The sequence below is a fragment of the Xenopus laevis genome, chromosome 2S (assembly GCF_017654675.1).
Source record: "Xenopus laevis strain J_2021 chromosome 2S, Xenopus_laevis_v10.1, whole genome shotgun sequence".
Lineage (NCBI taxonomy): Eukaryota > Metazoa > Chordata > Amphibia > Anura > Pipidae > Xenopus > Xenopus laevis.
The window spans coordinates 164,788,967-164,805,301 of NC_054374.1; the positions used below are offsets into that span (position 1 = coordinate 164,788,967).

Below are 16,335 nucleotides of genomic sequence, written 5' to 3' on the forward strand. Positions count from 1 at the left end.
CCCACGATCATCAGATGGGATTTTTTTCTTTACAGCCATCCCATTGGTGAATCACAGGTTTAGAACCCTATTTGGGAAATAAAGTTGGTCACTTTTGTAGCACATGCAACTTATCGGATAGAACAAAGCCAGGCATGACTTATGTCCTTCAAATCTACTCCTCCCTATATGCCGAATCATGCAATGAGAGTTAAAAACTCGCCACAAGATTCTACAAGAACATTATGCCACGAAAGAAATTCCAAGAAGAGATGGAAAACAAAAAACCTGGCATGAATTTGGAAAGGGTTACCGAGCAATGTCTAAGGCTCTGGAACTCCATCAAACCACAGTGAGACTCAATATCTCCAAAAGAAAAAGACTTAGAACAATGGTGAATCTTCACAGGAGTGAGCAACATGCTCAAATGACTCCAATAGTCACAAAACATCCCAAAAGAACATCCAAAGAATTGTTGGCCGTTGTCATAAAGGTTGAGGTGGAGGCTACAGTACAGTCAGTGTTGATGGCTTCACCATGAACACCAAGAGAATAGGATCAATGGGAGAATAGCACCCAAGAGCCATCAAAGAGTATCACCAATGTTTGTCTTACAAGTGTTAGAACAATATCTGGATGATCCCCAAGCCTGTTGGGTTAATGCTCTATTGACAAACAAGTTAAAAGTTGAACTGGGGTGCCTTGACATAAAGCAAATACAGAGCTCTACAGTACAAAGAGTAAAACATGGGGGGGGGGGTAGTGTGATGGTGCAGTGTTGCTTTGCTGCCTTAGGATTCGGATTCAGCCGAATCTTTCGCAAAGGATTCGGGGATTCGGCCGAATCCAAAATAGTGGATTCGGTGCATCCCTAATAGAGTTATGTGGCAAGAAGCAAGTAGAAGAACAAGGTGAAGGCCTAGTCAAAGTCTGGACATGAGCCCAACAGAGATGTTGTGATAGGAACTGAAACCAGGGCCGGAACTAGGGGTAGGCAGAAGAGGCACGTGCCTAGGGTGCAAAGCTTGGGGGGCGCCAGGCACATACCTCACATGCAGCCTACCCCTAGTCCGGCAAGTGTTACCTCAGTGAAAAGTGGGTGCGCTCTGCAAGGTCAAAGTGCTTTGCGCACAACTGCACTCGGCTGTGCACGTTTTTGCACGTGCGGCCTTGGTTCTGCACGTGCGTCTCCGGTTGCGCACGGTTACGCACGCGCGTACTTGGTTGTGCAAGGTTACACACGCGCGCACTTGGTTGCGCACTGCTGTTGGGAGCCAAAGTTGCAGGCCGGGTTGCCTAGAGCGCCCGGCTGGCATGGCCCGGCGCTGACTGAAACTTGCAGTTCATGCACAGAAACCTGAATTCAAGCAGTTCTATTAAAATTTCCAAGTAAAGCCCCCCTTTCACCCAGTTTCCACGTCCCCTTTAATGCTTCTTCAGAAGGATATTTACCGTCGTCGTCGTCTATGTATAGAGATGTGATAAATCACAGTAATGTTCCCGAGGCTAGCCTTGTACATGTCCTGCCATCTAACAACTGTCAGCTACATCCTGCGCGCCAGTTATTACTGATGACTCCGAGACTTTTGATTTTGCCAACTCATGGAACAACAGAACTGATGAACATAACAGGGAAAGGAAGTCATTCCCCGGCTCCTGTAGCTCCTCTCTCTCTGCACACAGGGAAAAGCACAAAGAACAGGGGTGCAACAAACAGGATGTTTTGCAGAATTTGGAAGCAAACTGATACATTCTAAAGCAGAGTCAGCCTTAGCACAGGGCTGCATTTGGCACCACACCCAGCCAAGCTAAGGGTAAAGCCCAGAGACTGGCGAGATAGGGTAGGGCAGTGGTCCCCAACCACTGGCTCCTGAGCAAAATGTTGTTCACCAACCCCTAGGATGTTGGTGCTTATTTCTGAATTCCAGGCTTGAAGGCAAGTTTTAGTTGCATAAAAACCAGGTTTACTGCCCAACAGAACCTCCTGTAGGCTACCAGACCATATAGGGACTACCAAATAGCCAATCCCTGTCCTTATTTGGCACCCCAAGAACATTTTTCATACTTGTGTTGCTCCCCAAATCTTTTTACATCAGAATGTTATTCACAGGCAATAAAGGTTGGGGACCCTTGGGGTAGGGTATTGGTAATGCTGAGCCAGACACCTGATAAAGGCAGAACCAGAGCATAGTCAGGACAGGACAAATTAAGACCAACCTATTGGAGGCCGAGACCGCCAGTGAGCCTGGTGTAGAGACACAGAAGGGAGGCAGTGGGTAAGGTGCACCAGTTGTAGCTGTAAAGAAGCAACTTGAGATTTTTGGCCATGGCCATATTTTACCCAGACCAACCCAAACTCCACCTTAACCATGTCCTGTTTTCTACAGACCCAACCTGCCAACTATCAAATAATATGGGAGACTTGACAAGTGTGGACACCACAGTAATAATGATCATCGCCTTTGGCTAAAGTTCAAGGTGGTGGAGCAAAATTGTAGAGGTTAAAACCATCACTAAATTTTAAAGGGGTGGTATATCCCGTGTTTTAGCAATAAATAGGGCTCGCACTGAATGTACTTTTTGCCTACTGTATCCGTTGAGAAATATCTTTGTTTTTGCCATTTCTTGCACTTAACAAAGCATATATTTCAACTGAAACCTCTTCCATTTTCCAATGTCACGGTTTGAGAAGGAGAAAGCAGTAAATCAAATTAAACAGTCCACAGATAAGCCCTCTGTATAATGAGCTCATCTGAAAGCCTGCAGCTTAGGAAGGGGAGGGGGTTTGTTTATAAAGAGCTCATTATTTTTATTTCAGCAAACATAGGGGAGGTCATTTGAGAAAAAAAAAACAAAACATTTCATTTTCCATTACTTTGTTCTAATGGCAAAAAATGAGGGATTTTATTTGCATGAATTAAAAGAATAGTCAGAATACACGGTGCTCATGTTATCATGTTATCTTTTACTTTAAGGAATGAATTTGAGTGTGAATTATTACTTATCTGTGTGTGTGAATTATTTACTAGTCTATAAGCAATTAGTACAGCTATGGGATCCCTTATCCGGAAATCCAGAAAGCTCCGAATTACAGAAAGGCTGTCTCCCATAGAAACCATTTTATCTAAAATTATCCAAATTTTTTAAAATGATTTCCTTTTTCTCTGTAATAATAAAACAGTAGTTTGTACTTGATCCCAACTAAGATATAATTAATCCTTATTGGAAGCAAAACCAGCCTATTGGGTTTATTTAATGTTTATATGATTTTCTAAAGGACTTAAGGTCTGAAGACCCAAATTACCTCCAGTCCTGAGCATTCTGGATAACAGGTCCCATACCTGTAATAAAATATAGGGATGAATAGTTCAGGCTCAGAGCAATTAGAGATGCTGCTGACCAATCAAAACAGGTTATTTGTTTTTATATCTCACAGTGACAATGATTGTGAGTTATGCAGTAACCAAACAAGAACTGAGCACACAAAGCCCAGCGGACCGGTAACAATAAACATCTCACACTCCATTAATCATCAAACGGCGGCAAAATGCCTCAAATACCGACGCCTCAAAGGGTCTCTGGAAGATCTTTGCTATAAACATTTCTTCGTCAGTGAGAGTTAAAACCCACACAGTCAGAGATAAGCGCTGGCACTTAAAGAAACTAATGGAGCGAGACTATAACGATCACAAAATTTGTGACAGGTCTAATTAACGCAGGATCCAATTTGTTTTTCCATCGGCAATCCATTAAAAGTGGGTAAATCATTATACAGGTATTGGACCTGTTATCCAGAATGCTCGGGACCTGGGGTTTTTCGGATAACGGATCTTTCCGTAATTCAGATCTTCAAAAAATCATGTAAACATTAAATAAACCCAATAGGCTGGTTTTGCTTCCAATAAGGATTAATTATATCTTAGTTGGGATCAAGTACAAGACTGTTTTATTACTACACAGAAAAATGAAATATTTTTTCTAATTTGGATTATTTGATTATAATGGAGTCTATGGGAAACGGCCTTTCCGTAATTTGGAGCTTTCTGGATAATGGGTTTCCGGATAATGGATCCCATACCTGTAATATGGATTGGGCAGGTAGCACCAAGTTCCTTAAAGGAGAAGGAAAGGCTAAAACTAAGTAAACTTTATCGGAAAGGTCTATATAAATACACCAGTAAACAGTGGCGGAACTACCGGGGGAGCAGGGGGTGCGAGCGGGCCAGGGCCCCCCGGCAGTCCGTGCGCCATTGAGAAATGCGGCCGTACAGAGGGGGCGGCGCCCGGCTGCGCGTCACGCACCAGGGCCCGCCCCCCCTCTAGGATGGCTACTGCCAGTAAACCCTCAAAGTAATGCTGCTCTGAGTCCTCTGTCAAAAGAAACAGCACATTTCTTTCCTTCTATTGTGTACTCATGGGCTTCTGTATCAGACTAACTGTTTTCTGCTTAAACCTCCAGGGCTAGGGCTTGAGCATGCTCAGTTTGTTCCTCTCCTCCCTGCTGTAATCTGAGCCCAGAGCTATGAGTGAGCAGGGAGAGACTCAGGCAGGAAGTGATGTCACACCAAGCTAATATGGCAGCTGCTATCCTAAACAAACAGAGAGCTTCTATAGCTATTTACTTAGGTATGGTAAAGCATTATACAGAATAAATAGAGTGTTATAGCTTGCACTATTGTGGCTAATCTATTGGCAATAAACTGATTTGGTAGCTTTCGTTCTCCTTTAAAGCCTTGGTATAAGTGCAGAAAAATGAATGGATACATTTGAACAGAGGTAGCCACTCTATCAGCAGCCCACACTGTAAAACTCAGTGCCCATTGTGACCTCACTCAGATCCATCATTGGGCAGATTGTCTTCCAGTTCAGCAGAGATCAGCGAGTGTCTCATAGAACCCTGTATTATGTTGTTTAGATGTGCCAAACACAATGAGGGTTTATGTTTTTTCATCCCCTTTCTGTAGATGTGCCCAGAAAATAAAATACCTGGAACTGGCACAGCCTGCAAAGCAGGGGCGAAACTATAGAGAAAGTAGACCCTGCGGCTGCAAGAGGTATAAGGGGCCCCATGAGGCCCTAACTAATAGACAACCTCTGGATATGTTGGGGGCAATAAAATGAATTTACACCTTTGCCTACAAGAACAACTTTTTAGCATGAACAGAATGACAGTAGCCTGGATTACAGTTCTCTTACCAATATTCTTGGTTTAGGGTTATATGGTTATATGGTTTAATAGTCTGAAGCAATTAAAGGGGAACTCTGGCTTCCAAACCAAAATGTGATAAACAGGCCCATAACATAACACAGAAACCCCTAATATACCCATCACCATTATCGGTTTCTTCAAAAAATATGAATAAATGCACAGAAACCCCTAATATACCCATCACCATTATCGGTTTCTTCAAAAAATATGAATAAATGCCATTTTCTATGCTGAAATCCAGCTGTTTAACAGTTCTTCTCTTTCTGCATCATTTGAAATCCTGGCAGGGAAGGAGGGACTAAACACTGATGTTACAAATTGTAACAACTTCTCCACAGCTTACAGACAGCATGCAGGAACTACATAACCCATAATGCATTGCACTGGGATGTTCCTTTCCTTATTGAAATCACAGGTGCAGGGAATTGTGGGGTTTGGAGGATGCAGGCTGAGGACAGATGTTGATACAAAGTAACAGTAGTCAGACAGCTCAGCAAAGTAGTCAGACAGATCAGCAGGAGAGCAGGGGGCTGGGTTAAGGGAACTGTCAGAAACCATTAAAAATCATGAAAAGTCTGCATATTTTTTAATTGATGTATATTGCAAAGTTGCTTGAAATTATGTTTACTTTTCAAAAAGCTCAAGTTATGTGTGGAGTTCCCCTTTAAGTGTGGTTTTTAAACCATAAGTAAAGTTTCAGACAGAAATAAGATCTGGGTTACTGGGGTCACTGAACCTCCCAATAGCTTCAAAACAACGTGAATCCTTTAACGAATGGATCACGTCCAAGTTAACCTTTTAGTTTATTACAGAATGGCTAATTCACAGCAACATTTTCTTTTATATTCTTTTATATCGTTTTTAAATCATTTGCCTCCTTCTTCTTCTTCTGACTCTTTCCAGCTCTCAAATGGGGGTCACTGACCCATCAAAAAAAAAAAAAGCTCTGTACGGCTACAAATGTATTTTTATTGTTACTCATTTATTACTCGTCTTTCTATTCAGGCCTTCTGCTATTCATATTCCAGTCTCTCATTCAAATCAGTGTATGGTTGCTAGGGTAATTTGGACCTTAGCAACCAGATGGCTGAAATTGCAAACTGGAGAGCTGCTGAATAAAAGATAAATAATTCAAAAACCAGTTGAAATGGCTGTTAGTTGCCAAGCATAGCCTCAGGCAAGGTATTCAGTTTAGTCCAATCCCTTCTGACCCACTTGAAACCCCTTAGGGTCAAGGCCCACGCTCAGATTTGGGGCGACTAATCTTCCCGAACTGCCTTACAATCTAAATCTCCGGCGGGATGGCACTCAGATCGCTTTGTTTTCCGAAGTCGCCCGAAGTTTCCTTGTGAGGCAACTCTTCAAAAAGAAGTGTTGGGCGACTAATCTCCCCAAATCTGAACGTGTGCCCTGACCCTTATAGTAAACTCAAAAACCTTTGCTTATGAGTTGAAGGGTAACACCCGTGCTTGTGGGTGGAGCAGTTACATATGGGGGTGGGGTCATGACTAGTGATGGGCAAATTTCTCCCCTTTCGCAGAAAAATGTGCGAATTTCCTGCAAAATTCACAAAACGGCGAAAAATCAAAAAGTTATGCAAAAATAGTGAAATTGGAAATTTTCGCAAATAAAACGTGAAAATTGTAAATTGATGAAAAAGACGCTTGCGTTAATTTTGCCGCTGGTGTTAAAGTCAATGGGCATCCAAATAGCGTTGAAACGCGGCGATTTTGACGCAATCAACTTTTCAAACGCGCATCCAGAACTTTTTCTGTTGACTTTTCGTGGGAGACTCGCAAATTTATTCGCCGGTGGCGAAACGCGGGAATTCATTGTGAATTCGCGCCAGGTGAATTTATTCGCCTATCACTAGTCCTGACATTTGGGGGCGTGTCTGTGCCATCAGAGGTGGTTATTGGCCAGATTCTTGTTTGGGTTTTACAAGACTAAAACCAAAACAGGCAACTGGGACCCAAAAAGCCCTAAGAAAAAAACTGGTCAGGTCAAAACCAGGTGCTGGCGTTTGTTCTATAGGTGAATGCAGGGAACACCCATGGGTGCCAGGTAAATTCCACTGTCCTCAGCTGACATAGTGACCATGTTCTGTATAATTCAGTTTGAGGAATGAAAATATAATGAGAAAGGGTTAGTGAGGGATGTTATTTAGCATCTAAACTCTGGGAACATCTGTTTTGGGAGTGGGAAACAATCAGAACACGTATAAACATCACAAGGGTGAGCAAATAACCAGAGATAATCCACATCTGATTGTTGTCCCCGTGTGACCTCTTCCACTAAATGAGAAGCATGAAATGAACTGAATAGGAAAATCGTGATTTCAAGAGAAAATAGAGCAGCGTGACGTTTATGGGTCATATAATAGGAACGGATTGGAAAATGTAATTGTGAATTGATGAAATTAGTCACGGCTGAGAATTTCCCTAACAAATAGCACAATTACAGTACAAATGGCACAATTACAGCAGAATACACACACTGTAGAATATGGTCAGGGTTGCTGTCAGTTATCCTTACCCCCACCCCTGGTCAGGTCTCTAATCCACCGCTGTAGCTGGAAGTCCTGTCCACTATGTGGCAGTCTGGGCCCCTGCCTTTCACCCCCTGACAGTTTGACCGTAACAAAAAGATTACACCAACAATGCTAAAACAGTGCCAAAATAATGGGGTCATTTAGTAACAGACACAAAGCTTGTTCCATATCCAGTAACCCATAGTAAATCAGTAAATGTGCCTTATTACTGGTGTAACTAGGGGTGAGACACATGAGTAAAGATGGCCACAGACGCAAAGATCCAATCGCACGAATCATCGTATGATCGGACTTTCCCATCTCCCGACCTGCCACTAACCATTCAGATCAAATAAAGGAGTTAAAGATCAGCCGATATTCTGCCCCTGACGGCAATCGTACGATAGACAAAGCTGGTGACAGTCTCCCACTGAAAACCGTATGATCGGCAATACACGCAGAGATATTACCTGCAGCCGACAGAAATTTTCTAACCTGTTCAATCGTCCAAACGACCGATCTCCACCGGACGAAAAATGACGGGACTCTCCACACATGGTCCGAAAATCGTACAAATCAAGGATCTGATCTTTGCATCTATGGACAAATTTATAGGGGGGAACAGGAGGTCTGAGAGAGGGAATTGGGTGGTTCAGGTCCCAGAATCTACGCCCCTGCTACTTGCTGATTTCAGGCCCGGATTTGTGGGAAGGGCCAGGCCTTGGTAGGCAAGATATTAAGGGAAGCATTTCACCTAAACACATTCTCATTTGTTCAGAGGGGGAGTGAGGACCCTCTAACCCAGGGGCGACCCAGTTAGAAATTTGGGCGTGGCTGATTTGTCCCTATGGGTTAAGGCGGCCAAACACGTAGAGATCCGCTCGTTTGTCGATTTCACCAAACAAGTGGATCTCTCCCGATATGCCCACATTGATGTGGGCAATATCGTACTGATCCGATCGTGGGCCCTAGGGCTGTCGGACCGCTGAACCGTGTCTACGAACAGATGCGGCCGCAAATCAACGGAATATAAAACCCTGCCCGATCGACATCTGCCCGACTTTCGCAAGATATCAATGGAGGAAGCCCGTCGGAAGGCCCCACACACAGACTCGGTCTGTCTGCAACTTTTATGGGCCCATGTATGTCCAGCTTTACTAGAACAAACCTTGTGCCATAAAAGCACAAAAAAACAACTGATCAGTTAATTGAATTATTCTACATTCTGCCTCGGAGGGTCAAACTCCACAACTAGATCACTTTCAGCCTGTCTGTAAGGAACTGATTATATCAGATGTGACGCTTATTTCCCAGAACCAGATAAAGTGGAAGAATTTCCTATTTTTGGATCTTCAAGCAGCAATACCCTTATCTCTCATCCAGGCAGACTTGGGATAAAGGCTTAGGATAAAGGAATATAAATCTTCGCTACCTTGGCCAACAACTGTTACAGGAAACTTCATGCAACTTTGCACCGTGTAGGTTTTCCCTGACACAGCAGCCACTGTGGACTGGGGGAGGGGGGGTCTGTGCTCTCTGGGGCTGCCACACCTGGGGCCAACACACACATACAAGCTCCGGGCCCCCAACCCCCCCCCCACTCCGCTGATTTCAGGGCCCCCGATGCCAGTTCCCCGCAACCCTTCTCTATCCACCTCCCTCTCTGCCCTGACTAGAGTTGCCACCTTTTCCGGAAAAAAAATACTGGCCTTCCTCTATATTTATAATTTTTCCCTATTAATAACATTGGGATCAGCCATCATTTTTACCGGCCAGGTGGCAACCCTAGCCCCAACCACTGCACACCTGCTTTTCTTACATTGGTCAGGGCGGTGAGAGATCACGGAGGTGCAAATTTAGAGCAGATTTGGGCCAGCGGGGCCCACAAGGGCTGGGAGCCCACCAAGTTTTTTCCAGCCCAACTCCCCCAGTCTTACACTGTTTGGTTTAGGCCAGCCTGACCAAGTGATGTGACATAAAGTGAGGATGACCTGCTGCACCTCTGACTTCCACCTGTGTACTGGGTCCGTAAAGGGTTAGTGCTATTGTTCTGATGAAGACAAGTTATTATACAGACAAACTCTTAATAACAGTGGCAATACATTGCGAAACACTGACTTCTCCTAATGTCCTATATCTCCTTAACACTCCATTGTGACGTCTACTGACCCTTGTGGTGTCATCATGTGACCGCTGGTACCGTTTCCAACGGCAACCATAGATTCCAGTCAGGCACGACAAACATAACTGCGGCTCGTAGTACTGTAGCGGTTGGTGTTTGACCATACTCTCTCCTCCAGCCTTTCCGCATCAAAACTCCATCAGCTCCCTTGTGTCCTGCAAATGAAAAAGCAACATGTTACAATGTAGAAAGCACAGAGTACTAGTATTTAAGGGCAGAATACATTTTGCATTACTATATTGCAGCTCTGGGAACCATCCATTCAACCCCACATCTGCGTTTGCATGTTCCCACCCCGTGTCTGAGTGGGGTTCATTTGGGTCCTCCGATTTCCATCCACATCGAAAATACATACATGAAAGTGAATTGACTCCTGATAAAACCCTAGCGTGTGTGACTGTGATAGGGACCTTAATTGTGAGCTCCTTTGAACAAAATCAATTTAAATGATCGTTCGATTGTTTTGGTGTTAGTTGCCCTTTACAGCAATGCCCTTTATTATCTGCTGCTGCCTCTGATCAAAGCAAAGCTCTCTCCTTCCCAGACACATGATATAGATCTTACAAATTGGTACAGTCTCTGGGGACCCCGAGAAGCGATGTTATTTATAAGGTACAACAGGCCAAGGTGAATTGGAGGGTACACACGACTCCCCCTCCTCTCAACAGCAAAGAAACCGCTCTACTTATTTTCTTTTTAGATTTATCCGAGGAACTGGAGGATAAAATCAAAGGCGAGGGGCTTGATTATTCCTCAACCAGAACCAAAACATTCTGCAAAAGTTAATAACGGATTTACCTTTAACCCAGTCACATAATCCTCACATAATAATAAAAATCTTGGCAGCCTTTCCCAATGACATAAGAGCAAAGGCACAATTCCAGGCACATTTCTATATACGAGTCTCACGGGTAGATAATGAAAGTTACGCTTGTCCTTTAATAGAGACAACCCCCCTTTAGATATGAGCTTAAGATATGAGATTTTCATTTATTTATTTTAATTGCGTTTTTTTTTTTAGCCATTTCCCTTTTTTATTCAGCTCGAGTTGGCAATTTCAGCCATCTGGTTGCTAGGGTCCAAATTACCCTAGCAACCATGCATTGATTGGAAACTGGAATATGAATAGGAGAGGGGCTGAATAGACAGATGAGTAATAAAAAGTAGCAATAACAATAAGGGGCATATTTATCAAGGGTCGAACTAAAAGTAGTCAACCTAAAATTTCAATTCAAAAAGACCAACCGAAATGATGTCGCATAGGTCCGCACAGGTCCATTTTTGATCGAATAGGTCCGTATTCGGCCGAATTCAAATCATATGAATCGAAGTAATAGCGCATTTGATCAAATTCAATTCAAAGTTTTTCCCAAAAAAAAACAAACAAGTCCACCAATTGACTCCAAATGGGTTCTAGGACGTCCCCCATAGGCTAAAACAGCAATTCGGCAGGATTTAGATGGCAAATGGTCGACGTCGAATTTTTAAAGAGACAGTACATGACAAATTTCGATATTCGAATTTTCTATTTTTTTTTTCAAATTTTAATCCAATTTCCTAGTTGAAGAACACAAAACATAGCTCAAAATTCAAATTTTTTAATTCGAAAAGTCAACTCGACCTTTGATATATCTGCCCCTAAATGTGTAGCTTCACAGAGCATTTGTTTTTTTAGATGGGGTCAGTGACCTCCCAATTTCAGCTGGAAAGAGTCAGAAAAAAAAGACAAATCATTTAAAAAACTATAAAAAATAAATCATGAAGACCAATTGAAAAGATGCTTAGAGCTGGCCATTCTGTAAGATACTAAAAGTTAAATTAAAGGTGAACCACCCCTGTAACCCAATTTCTTGCACAGAATAGTGACTTTGGAGGTATAAAGAGTTAACGACCCTTTGTAGTATCAGTTCATTCACACAAATGCAGAAATAAATGAGGATTTCCCACAATTCTCCTCTACCCTTAATGAAGCGGCGCATTTCCATGCAAATTGCTGGTATAATTACAGGCCAGGCCAGGCAGCTGTTCTTGGATTTCAATTGACGGCAGCTGCTGAAATGCAACAAAACAAGCCGTTCCCCCATGTGCTCCCCCATGTGCTCCGCTACTTGGACTCAGCCGAGAGATCAACTGTCACCACTCCAGGAAATAAAGAACAGGATTTTTATAGGCACAATGGGAAAACACAGGAGCGGGCAGTTAGATCTGCAGATTGTTATCATAAAAAGACATTCAATTAATTCAGATAACTCTTAATTACTTATAGAAAGTCAGCTTTGCCAATAGATCTGGGACAGGCTAAGTTATCACTATGGGGAACCTTTTGCTACAAAAATCAAGGAGTTATACTCCTGCTTCTCCTGTGCTTCATTCTCTGGCACCCACTGTTCTACTTCTGGTTCTACTTGAACCCCAAGGGGCGCAGTCATTGGACCTTTCCCCATTGTGACATCATATTCATCCTCTCCTACCAGCAACTGCCTTCATGTGTGCCCTGGGTACCCCTGGAACTATAGCAGGGTGACACCCCAATGTTTCTATATATCTGTAACCTTGTTATGAGCTAAGGGGGCCCAGTCTGAAGGTCAGTTAGGGGGAGATTTGGGGTGAGTGCTTATTTGTACCCTGGGTACCCCTGGTACTATAGCAGGGTGACTGTTACCCCAATGTTTCTATATATCTGTAACCTTGTTATGAGCTAAGGGGGCCCAGTCTGAAGGTCAGTTAGGGGGAGATTTGGGGTGAGTGCTTATTTGTGCCCTGGGTACCCCTGGAACTATAGCAGGGTGACACCCCAATGTTTCTATATATCTGTAACCTTGTTATGAGCTAAGGGGGCCCAGTCTGAAGGCCAATTAGAGGGAGATTTGGGGTGAGTTTATTTGTACCCTGGGTACCCCTGGAACTATAGTAGGGTGACACCCCAATGTTTCTATACATCTGTAACCTTGTTATGAGCTAAGGGGGCCCAGTCTGAAGGTCAGTTAGAGGGAGATTTGGGGTGAGTTTATTTGTACCCTGGGTACCCCTGGAACTATAGCAGGGTGACACCCCAATGTTTCTATATATCTGTAACCTTGTTATGAGCTAAGGAGGCCCAGCCTGAAGGTCAGTTAGGGGGAGATTTGGGGTGAGTGTTTATTTGTACCCTGGGTACCCCTGGAACTATAGCAGGGTGACACCCCAATGTTTCTATATATCTGTAACCTTGTTATGAGCTAAGGAGGCCCAGCCTGAAGGTCAGTTAGGGGGAGATTTGGGGTGAGTGTTTATTTGTACCCTGGGTACCCCTGGAACTATAGCAGGGTGACACCCCAATGTTTCTATATATCTGTAACCTTGTTATGAGCTAAGGAGGCCCAGCCTGAAGGTCAGTTAGGGGGAGATTTGGGGTGAGTGTTTATTTGTGCCCTGGGTACCCCTGGAACTATAGCAGGGTGACACCCCAATGTTTCTATATATCTGTAACCTTGTTATGAGCTAAGGGGGCCCAGACTGAAGGCCAGTTAGGGGGAGATTTGGGGTGAGTGCTTATTTATGCCCTGGGTACCCCTAATTGCACCCAATCGTGCTTGCAGCTTCCCCCTGTGCAGTCGGGATTGTCCCATTCTAAGCACATCTGTCATACAGAGGAGACACTCAGTTGTGCTGTTACACACGCTTGTGGGTCGTTCATTACCCAGTACAATGATATGCAGGGGATATCGATAAGCGTTGGGAATATTTCTTGCATTGTGCACAGTATTAGAATAAAGCAACTTGCACAGAAAATCCTGCACATATTCATGCAATGCAATGGAACACACCTTATAATTGGTGACTCGCCGGGGAATAATATTACAAATTATACAAGCGAATTGCCAAGTAATCTGTTAAATGTCCTCCTCTTGTTAAAGCCCTGATCTCTCTGACTAAACATTTAATGGATTTCCAAACACAATGAATAAGGACTCAGTGACGGGGAAAAGGAGTGAGCCAATAAATCAATGGCGCTGTCTCTGCACGACTCATTAAGACATCTGAAATTGCTCGCATTGCTAATTACAATATTGCACTTGCATCAGCTTCTCACAGTATATCAGCTGCAAACGCAATAATCACTCTGCACCCGGAGTCTTAATTTATATATATTTGACATTCACCGAATTCCTTCTTCTACACTTTTTGTATGTTCCAAGGCTTCAGATTGCTTATATTAAAGTCACCGAGCTCAACCACAGCCTGGGACATAACATGGTGCCATTCTAACCTGGGACTGACATCAATAAGAATTCGTATGATTTCTTGGAATTATATAGGTCTCTTCCTACTCACATAATGTATATAGGGTTTAACTGGACACCATCAAGTGAATTTGTGATCAATTATAGAATTGAATTTGGGGCCCTTAATGTGAGGTTCTCTGGTTGGCTGCAGGTACCCCCGTCCAAAACTAGGTGGTCAAGTTGAGGAATCGGTTACACGGTTAAAGGGGTAGTTCACCTTTAAATTAAAGAAACAATAGAACCTAAAAATGAAAGTGTTTTATAGGAATGACATATAACAAACTGTTGCCCTGCACTGGTACAACTGGTGTGTTTGCTTCAGAAACTCTACTATAGTTTATATAAACAAGCTGCTGTGTAGCCATGGGGGCAGCCATTCAAGCACAGGATACACAGTAGATAACAGATAAGTACTACTATAGTTTATATAAACAAGCTGCTGTGTAGCCATGGGGGCAGCCATTCAAGCACAGGATACACAGTAGATAACAGATAAGTACTACTATAGTTTATATAAACAAGCTGCTGTGTAGCCATGGGGGCCGCCATTCAAGCACAGGATACACAGTAGATAACAGATAAGTACTACTATAGTTTATATAAACAAGCTGCTGTGTAGCCATGGGGGCAGCCATTCAAGCACAGGATACACAGTAGATAACAGATAAGTACTACTATAGTTTATATAAACAAGCTGCTGTGTAGCCATGGGGGCAGCCATTCAAGCACAGGATACACAGTAGATAACAGATAAGTACTACTATAGTTTACATAAACAAGCTGCTGTGTAGCCATGGGGGCCGCCATTCAAGCACAGGATACACAGTAGATAACAGATAAGTACTACTATAGTTTATATAAACCAGCTGTTGTGTAGCCATGGGGGCAGCAAATCAAAAAAAGGAGACAAGGCACAGGATACACAGCATATAAGGTCTGTGATATACAATGGGATTCTTCAGAACTTGGAGAACCAATCTCCATGTTGGTATTTCAGCAGCTATCTGGTTGCTAGGGTCAGTGAGTCCCATTTGAAGGTCGGAAAGAGGCAGAATGAAAGCAAAATAATTCCAAAACAATTTACAAAAAAAATTATATAATTTATTATGGGTAGTTAAAGGGATACTGTCATGGGAAAAAAATTTTTTATCAAAATGAATCAGTTAATAGTGCTGCTCCAGCAGAATTCTGCACTGAAATCCATTTCTCAAAAGAGCAAACAGATTTTTTTATATTCAATTTTGAAATCTGACATGGGGCTAGACATTTTGTCAATTTCCCAGCTGCCCCATGTCATGTGACTTGTGCTCTGATAAACTTCAATCACTCTTTACTGCTGTACTGCAAGTTGGAGTGATTATCACCCCCTCCCTTTTCCCCCCAGCAGCCAAACAAAAGAACAATGGGAAGGTAACCAGATAACAGCTCCCTAACACAAGATAACAGCTGCCTGGTAGATCTAAGAACAACACTCAATCATAAAAACCCATGTCCCACTGAGACTCCTTCAGTTACATTGAGAAGGAGAAACAGCAGCCTGCCAAAAAGCATTACTCTCCTGAAGTGCAGGCACAAGTCACATGACATGGGGCAGCTGGGAAATTGACAAAATGTCTAGCCCCGTGTCAGATTTCAAAATTGAATATAAAAAAATCTGTTTGCTCTTTTGAGAAATGGATTTCAGTGCAGAACTCTGCTGGAGCAGCACTATTAACTGATTCATTTTGAAAAAATTTTTTTTTCCCATGACAGTATCCCTTTAAGGTAAGACAGGAAGAGGGTCAATGATTTAGGAAGGAAAGCCAGAGGAGACAAACAATTGAAGTGGCCACTTTGCTCTTAGTTATGTCACATGATAGAAAGTTATTGAGAGGAATAAGATATCGGAGAAGTAAGTGCAGGGATGATAGGACTTGTACTGAGCGCCTCTCCCATGTCACTGTCACTGACTGATGAGATTATCTCCTCTAGCAGAAAGGGACCTTGAGTGGCCCGTGACACTGAGCAAAGATAACTATATCATGTTTCAAGGCATCAACAACTCCTCCTCATCTGTAATTCCGAGATGAAACAGGCCGCAGGAACCAGCTCCCCCCATTCAGCGATGCGCTCAGATGTGTCACTGATAATAACCATCTTCTACAATGCAGATCTCACAAAGTTGGGCAAC

At 43.1% G+C, this 16,335-nt stretch overlaps 1 protein-coding gene across 2 annotated transcripts in view; it reads right to left on the bottom strand.

Moving 5' to 3' along the window:
• The window catches only part of gdpd5.S (glycerophosphodiester phosphodiesterase domain containing 5 S homeolog), a 127,382-nt gene that overhangs the window by 73,874 nt on the left and 37,173 nt on the right, over positions 1-16,335 (bottom strand). For both annotated transcript variants that reach the window (XM_018250411.2, XM_041584618.1), the window contains exon 2: positions 9,888-10,055. In XM_018250411.2, coding sequence (XP_018105900.1) covers positions 9,888-10,004 — 117 coding nt within the window. In that variant the 5' untranslated portion in view covers positions 10,005-10,055. The remainder of the gene's footprint in view (positions 1-9,887; positions 10,056-16,335) is intronic.